The 8003-nt window shown below is 41.5% G+C and overlaps 1 protein-coding gene across 1 annotated transcript; it reads right to left on the bottom strand.

Moving 5' to 3' along the window:
* Nucleotides 1-4944: 4944 nt before the first annotated feature.
* LOC131011703 (extensin-like) lies at nt 4945-6744 on the bottom strand. The gene is made up of 2 exons (XM_057939500.1): nt 5344-6744; nt 4945-5221 (listed from the first exon to the last, which is right to left on the bottom strand). The coding sequence occupies exon 1, from the start codon at nt 6727-6729 to the stop codon at nt 5368-5370; it is 1362 nt and encodes a 453-aa protein (XP_057795483.1). The 5' UTR covers nt 6730-6744; the 3' UTR covers nt 4945-5221; nt 5344-5367.
* Nucleotides 6745-8003: the final 1259 nt, after the last annotated feature.

Genomic DNA, 8003 nt, shown 5'->3' with positions numbered 1-8003 from the left:
TGCTTTAATCTGAGAGCCAACACCTTAGCAACCACCTTATAAAGACAGTTAATGAGGGAGATTGGCCTGAAATCTTTAAGCTCAGCGGCACCTTCTTTTTTCGGGATCAAAGCAATGAAAAAAGTGTTACAACCCCTAGCCAGTTTACCGTTGGAATGAAAATCTTTCAGAACTCCTAATAAATCCCCTTTGATTGTCTCCCAACATTTCTTCAGGAAAGTGAAATTGAAGCCGTCGGGTCCAGGACTCTTATCCCCCTCACAATTCCACACAGCATTCTTAATTTCTTCCTCTGTAAAAGGTGCAATCAGCCAATCTCTGGTGTCGTCTGGTAATTTCTTAAGAACAAAATCTTCTGGTAAGATCAAATTGGCTCTATTCCTCCTTCGAAATTGTGCTTCAAAGTGAAGTTTAGCCGTTTTTTTCACTTCAGATGGATCTTCAATCCAATTATCCAGTACCACAAGACCCGCAATCTCGTTCTTGAGTCTTCTACCGTTAATTACCTTATGGAAAAAACCACTGTTAACATCTCCGTCCACCAGCCACCGCGATCTAGATTTTTGAGTGAGAAGACTGTCTCTATTCTTCATTTGGGCAAGCAATCTAGCCGCAGCTTCGTTTCTAGAAATAACCTCATCTTCTGCCAGCCCTGTTGAGTCGTCTTTTGCATCCCAATGGAGAATCTCCTCCTTCAACGTTGCAATATTCTCGTCGATCTGACCGAAGTGCTCTTTGTTCCAAATCTTGAGATCAAACTTCAATCTTTTCATTTTTTCTTTGAAGACAAAGCTGCTCCACCCAGAAATCCCTTCTTTATTCCATGACTCGGAAACCACTTTTTCGAAATCCGGATGACTCGCCCAAGCGTTGATAAAGCGGAAGGGTTTCGGGCCCCAGTCAACCGCTTTTGTTTCCAACAAGATCGGACAATGATCTGATAACGTTCTTTGAAGACCAATAACTTTAGAAGATGGCCAAGTAGACAGCCACTTCTCGTTCACCAAGACACGATCGAGCTTTGATTTACACGTTCCATTAGGTTGATACCACGTGTACTTCCTGCCTTGTAGACGAATCTCCACTAATTCATTGTCCCTGATGAAATTATCAAACACCTCCATATCTTTTACCGAAGGAGATGCCCCCCTGCCCATCCTTTCTCCAGCGTTTCTGATAGAATTGAAGTCTCCTGCAATACAAACACATTCGTCTTTATATTGACTGACCACCACTCCAAGACTATCCCACAAGGATTCTTTTTCCTTAAAGTTTTGTGATGCATACACATTGATCAAGCACCCAAAAATGTTTCCAGACAGCCACTTTCCATTCACAATTAAGGCACCCGGAATATCCCAATGACTTGAACAAGAGAAAATCGTGGAGTTCCAGATTGAAAGAATGCCCCCCGAGCGCCCTTCTGAGTTGCGCCAAGCAAAACCAAAATTGTCCGAGCCCCAAATGCTTTTAAGATCGAAATCAGAAAACCCCTCCATCTTTGTTTCTTGAATTAAACAAATGTCAATAAACTGTTTCTGAATGAGTTCCTTCAAATCTCTCTTCTTGATCTTACTACCCAGCCCCCGCGTATTGTACGAAACCATCTTCATAATTAACATTTTTAAGAGACTCCTCGACACATTCTTTACCTGCGTCCTCCACCAGAAGGTTGGCGATCTCTGCATCGTCTTGGGAGCTGTGGAGCCCAAGATTTTTACCAAAATCCCAAATTTTAAGACCTTCCTCGAGATTTCGAGAGGGGGGAGCCGACCTTTTGCCATCTTGAACAAGCTCCTTCCTACTCGATTCTTCACTTCTCTTCTCTGTCGAAAAAATTGAATGTGCGATGGAGAAATTCCCCGAAACTTCCAAGCTTTTACTGATTTGTGTTTTTGCAGCGTGCTTCTTTCCTCTAGGCTGAAGGAAACGATGAAGACCTAATTTGATTGGGGGTTCTGCTCATTTTTTCTTTTTTTGAAGAGTTTTATTACCTATTAAAGTAATAGGGCCATCTGAAGATTGAGCTGTAGTCTCTCGTCTGTCCAAAGGTAAAGGGTCTTCAAGGGCCAGGCTCGGCCCACAAACATTTGGGAGTGGCCCAATTCCTTCTGAGTCTTTCAATGCTTGACCTGCTTGAGGCTGGGTAGGAAGAACGCGGCCCAAACTTTCTTCATTAGGCCCAGAAATGTCAAGAGGGATACTAACAGAAGTCGAAGGATCCGACTTTGATGGGGTCCTCTCTGGTGGGGCCCTTTTTTCAGAACAAACAGGTGGGGCTGTTTCTGGGATCGAGGTTCCAGAAAAAAGAGAGATATTATTGCGCATGCAATCCTTTTGGGAAGATGTACCGTTGGCGGCAGGGGATGAGGAAAACGAGGGGGAGTTTGGTTGTTGAACCGTTTTTTTCCCCGGAAGAGCTTCGGCCCTGCAGAGCTGAGACGTCGCCGATTTGAGCGTCCGCCGGAAGTGCTAGAACGGCATCTTCCTCTTCTCCGTCCAGCAAACTTTCGTCTTCAGACTCCGGGTTTTCGTCAACAGACCCGAGATTTTCAAAGTCTTCAAGTTCACTGACCTCCTCAATCTTGATCTTGAAGTGAGCTTCGGCGATTCTGCATTCGATAATCTTGCTCAAAGAGGTCAATCCCGTTGACATTTGAATCATGGCAACATCGAGGCGCTTTCTTGTTTTTGTTTTATCATGAATCTTCAACACCATGCCCATACGGGCTCCCGCCAATTCAAAAAATCTAGGGTTCCAAGCCTGTAACGGGACGCCATACCACTTGGTCCAAACCGTTCTTTGAGTACAGACATCCACGTACGACCAAGGTCTCAGCCACTCAAACCAGAAACTGACCCATTCATCAAGATCATCCAAAGAATCTTTGACTGATTTATTGTTCAAGCTTTGGACCAGAACTAAATTGCCCCCTAAGGTTGAAACTTTAAGAAGGGAGGCACACTCGCTGTTAATTTCATCGCCAAACTCATCCCAGTCAAAATCTGATTTCAAAAAACCCGTGAAGGAAGATCTGACCCATTCCAGTTCCTCTTAATTTGGTTGAAATCCAATGATTTCATCTGCCAAAGGTTGCTGAAGCTTGCTTGTTCCCTCGACCACATTCGCAAAAGATTTCCCCGGTTCTCTAATGTTTGATGGAACCTTAAAACACTTCATCTTCTTATCATCCGACTTTTGCTTCCCCCTGATTTCGGTGGCAACTCTGCTCTCCTTAAAAAATTCTGTGGCCTTCAGGGAGGGTCGTTGGTGCCTCGGTTCATATGCTCTGAGTTTAAAGCTGCCGAACCAAATGTTGTTCATCTTTTCCAAAAGCTCATCCTTATCAGAATTCTTCGCAAACCTGACAAAACCAAAAGGTTTCCCGTTCAAATCTCTCTTTTTTGGGCAGAAAATGTCGATGACTTTCCCAACTGCATTGAAGCTTCTCGCCAAGGTTTCAAACCAAATGCCCTCCGGAAAGTTTCTGAAGAAGATAGTAACAGCACTGTCGAGGTTTTCGGCTCCAGTCCTAGTAACTAAAGACGACGGCGTAAGGGGGAACTTAGGGTTGGGATACTTTGAATGCCTCACCGGAAACCGCTCGGGACGGGAAGAACCTACCCCTCTCTTCCTCACCACTCTCCACTCTCCGTCGACCGCCAACTCTCTCGCTCTAACCATAACTCTAATATAATTTAATAATAAGTTCCTAGTTTATTTATTTCTTTTAATTTCCATTATTTAGCGACACTTGTTAGTTTTCCACATGATAATAATAACTAGGGAGGGACTACTATTTCAGACACAAAATTATAATTTTCCACGTCAAGGTCCTCTCTCTCTCTCCCTCACACACACACACACACACACATCGAACGGTGGATAAATACTTGGAAAAACCGGAAAAGGACAAAAACAGTACGTGCACGTGGACAGAGTTATGAAAAGAACATATATAACGTGGATTATGGGTTTAATAACAAGCCATGAAGCCAGAATGTGAAGCCGGCTTCACGAGCCAAGTCGCCCACCTAAATCAAATATACACAACTAAAATTACGGGTGTTTAATGAATTCAACTATTTGTGAATTATTCGAATCTCAACTTTTTATAAAAGATTATTCTAGTTTGTTTAATGAACTTAGTTAAATAAATTAAATTTAAATTTGACAGTATTTGATTGGATAAGTGATTTATATAGTTTTGAAATAAATAATTAGGACACAATGTATATTTTTATACTATATCGAGTACTTCCTCCGTCCCACTAAAAGTGGTTTGTATTCTATTTTGAGCCGTTCCATTATAAGTGGCATATTTCCATAAATGGAAAAAATTAATCTTTAAAAAAGTTTAGGTTTTAACAAATTTACATGTTCACCTTAATTTTCGTGGCGAAAAGTTTTGAGTCACTTATAATGGGACGAAAGGGGAAATAATTTTATTAAATTTCTAAGCAATGCATTTTTTATAATGAAAACAGTGAATTTTAGTAAATATGTAAAATTATCCGTTTGAATAAAAAAAATGGTTAATATTTTAAATATAATATTAATAGCTTTAAAAGTTGTCTAAATTGGACGTATAAACTTGAACAAGGTCGTGCACTTTGAACTTCGAAGTATTCCTTGAATAGAAATGAAGCTCGATTTATTGAAGATATCAAAGCTGTAAAAGTGCTCAAAAGCAGCATAATATCGAGCTTTATTGAAGATTGCGAAATAACTTTACACTCGTTTTGCAATTTGCACAGCTCTATTAGTAAATCAGAAAAAATCACTATTTTGAATGGTATATCCATGTCTTGTGCATGGTTAAAATGCATATGCCTGAAATAGATTAATTATTCAGTTTTATTACATTATTCTATTTTTTCACTGAGTTGACCGAGTCACAACCTCATCAGATATTTTATACTAATATTGAAGAGAAATGAGAGTAGAAAAGAAACATATTTTATTGGATTGAACAAACCTATGCATTGTGCCAGGAGAATAATATAGAAGATATGAAATTACACAAAGATGGGAAAAGCAAACATATGCGGTAACATTAAAGAAAACACAAGAAATAAATTATGAGAAGAGCGCCTGCGTTTGGCTTCTTATTGTAATAATATAATCATGCTCACTTTCCTCTCTTGATGCATGGATCCATCGCTTTCAGCCCACATGCAGCCACCTTTTTTTCTTTTTTATTTCAGACATTCCCATTTCCTGCATCCATAAACATCACGTAGATAGGTCAATAACAAAATCAAATCATGAATGATTTTTGTTAGTAAAGGTAAATTAATCAAGTTAATTAATAATATTAGAGAGAGAGAGAGAGACTATACATGGATAGTGTGAAAATTGGTTGATCAGTAGTGGTGAGGAGGAGGCGGGGAAGAGTAGTAGTAAGGCTTGTGCACCGGTGGCGGAGGTGACTTGTATTTGTAGACCGGGGTCGGTGGTGGTGGTGACTTGTACACGTATGGGTGCTTGGGTGGTGGAGGAGATTTATACTTGTAAACTGGTGTGGGTGGTGGTGGTGACTTGTATTTGTAGACTGGGGTTGGCGGCGGTGGTGATTTGTATACGTATGGGTGCTTGGGTGGTGGTGGCGATTTATACTTGTAGACTGGTGTTGGTGGAGGAGGTGATTTGTACTTGTAAACTGGAGTGGGTGGTGGTGGTGACTTGTACTTGTACACCGGAGTTGGTGGTGGTGGTGATTTGTACACATACGGGTGCTTGGGTGGGGGTGGGGGTGACTTGTACTTGTACACCGGCGTCGGCGGCGGAGGGGACTTGTACACGTAAGGGTGCTTGGGTGGTGGGGGAGACTTGTATTTGTACACCGGAGTAGGTGGTGGTGGAGATTTGTACTTGTACACGGGTGTCGGTGGCGGCGGTGATTTGTACACGTAGGGGTGCTTTGGTGGGGGTGGAGGGGACTTGTACTTGTACACCGGCGTCGGCGGCGGCGGTGATTTGTACACGTAGGGGTGCTTGGGTGGGGGTGGTGGAGACTTGTACTTGTACACCGGCGTCGGCGGCGGTGGTGACTTGTACACGTAGGGGTGCTTGGGTGGGGGTGGTGGAGACTTGTACTTGTACACCGGCGTCGGCGGCGGTGGTGACTTGTACACGTAGGGGTGCTTGGGTGGGGGTGGTGGAGACTTATACTTGTACACCGGCGTCGGCGGCGGTGGTGACTTGTACACGTAGGGGTGCTTGGGTGGTGGTGGTGGAGACTTGTACTTGTACACCGGCGTCGGCGGCGGTGGTGACTTGTACACGTAGGGGTGCTTGGGTGGTGGTGGTGGAGACTTGTACTTGTACACCGGCGTCGGCGGCGGTGGTGACTTGTACACGTAGGGGTGCTTTGGTGGGGGTGGTGGAGACTTGTACTTGTACACCGGCGTCGGCGGCGGCGGTGACTTGTAGACGTAGTGATGCTTGGGTGGGGGTGGTGGAGACTTGTACACATAGGGTGGGGGTGGGGGTGACTTGTAGACGTAGGGAGGTGGGGGGGAGTGGACCGGCGGCGGCGGAGATGAGTAGTGGTAGGGTGGTGGAGGAGAAGCATAGTGGTAGTTGGCATTGGCTATTGCAGGCAAGCAGATAGCAAGCAGTGCCACCACCAAAGTGGCGGTGAGAGAGGATGCCATCTTCGCTTTTGTTCCCATCTTTGGGGTTTTGGGTTTGTTGTTGTTCCTTTCTACTCCACTCCCGCCCATTTTTATAGATTCGGTTTTACCATTAATTAATCAAGGTTAATTTTATTTTCATTAGATGAATCGTGAAAATTAGCTAGCTACAGTATATATTTTGAAAACTGTTTAACTTGTTGATTGGGTGTCCGTATAGAATTAATTATTTTATAAATTGACTAGGAATAGTTTATGTAAGTTGGTAGCGTTTGTTTGTTAGTGACTGCGACGCCATGGATCAATTAATTTTATTGAGTTGCTCTTTCGCCTTCTTCGTATTGCAATAATTCACACGGAAAAGTCTTCCCATTCTTGGCGTTCCTCTCTTTTTTAGATATCCCTTATTCTATTTTATCCTATCTGCATTTCATTTCTTTTTCACAACATATTTTAATTTGTGCCGTAGATTGGAGTTGAAGTCACAAACGTCTTGTATATCAAACTACTCGGTGCATGTTATGTGGACCACCATCAACATAAAAGAAAACACATGATATACATTTTCGTGATTTATAAATAAATTTAGGGTTAATAGGTTTTTACGTCCCGAACTTTCAGTATTTTCTATAAAATGTCTCAAACTTTCATTTTCTCCTAAAAGGTCCCGAATTTTCAACTTTTTCCATAAAATGTTCCGCTATACAAAATTTGGTGACAGAAATATAACTTATCTCTTGTGGATGAAATATTTTGAAAATCTTCATTGTTGAAAAACCATTGGTGGAAAATGTTGAAAGTTCGGGATTTTTTGTCATCTTTTCATCACCGAAGTTTATATAACGGGACATTTTATGGAAAAAGTTGAAAGTTCGGGACTTTTTAGGAGAAAATGAAAGTTCGGGACATTTTATGGAAAATGCTGAAAGTTCGGGACATTTTATGGAAAATGCTGAAAGTTCGGGACATAAAATAATATTAACCCATAAATTTATATAAACTTATTATTGAAAAAAAAAACTTTGAAAATTAGATGTGTCCGCTGTATTTAACTTAGTATATCAATATGGGAGGGGGACCAAGCGGCTTGTCTCTTGTTCTATTCATATTTGCAGGGTTTTTCTTCATGGAATAATGAGGAAAAAGTTTATATATATATATATATATATATATATCGTTATAGATGTTGAAATAACTTTGTATATGTATGATTCCTTGTTCTCTTGTTTCTTGTTTTACTAGTAAGCTCCATAAAATATCACACTTTATTACTCTGACAACTATATTAATGGCTAAATAAGATTCTTTCAACTGGGAAATCGAACTTTATAACATCATCGTTGATTATAACCTATTAAATTACT

Source organism: Salvia miltiorrhiza, chromosome 2 (assembly GCF_028751815.1).
Source record: "Salvia miltiorrhiza cultivar Shanhuang (shh) chromosome 2, IMPLAD_Smil_shh, whole genome shotgun sequence".
Classification (NCBI taxonomy): domain Eukaryota; kingdom Viridiplantae; phylum Streptophyta; class Magnoliopsida; order Lamiales; family Lamiaceae; genus Salvia; species Salvia miltiorrhiza.
The sequence above is the reverse complement of the archived record's forward strand: the minus strand, read 5'-3'. Positions and strand labels throughout refer to the sequence as shown.

Bases quoted from the DNA above. Each gene is read 5' to 3' on its own strand.
- LOC131011703 (XM_057939500.1), bottom strand. From the start codon at position 6,729: ATGGGCGGGAGTGGAGTAGAAAGGAACAACAACAAACCCAAAACCCCA.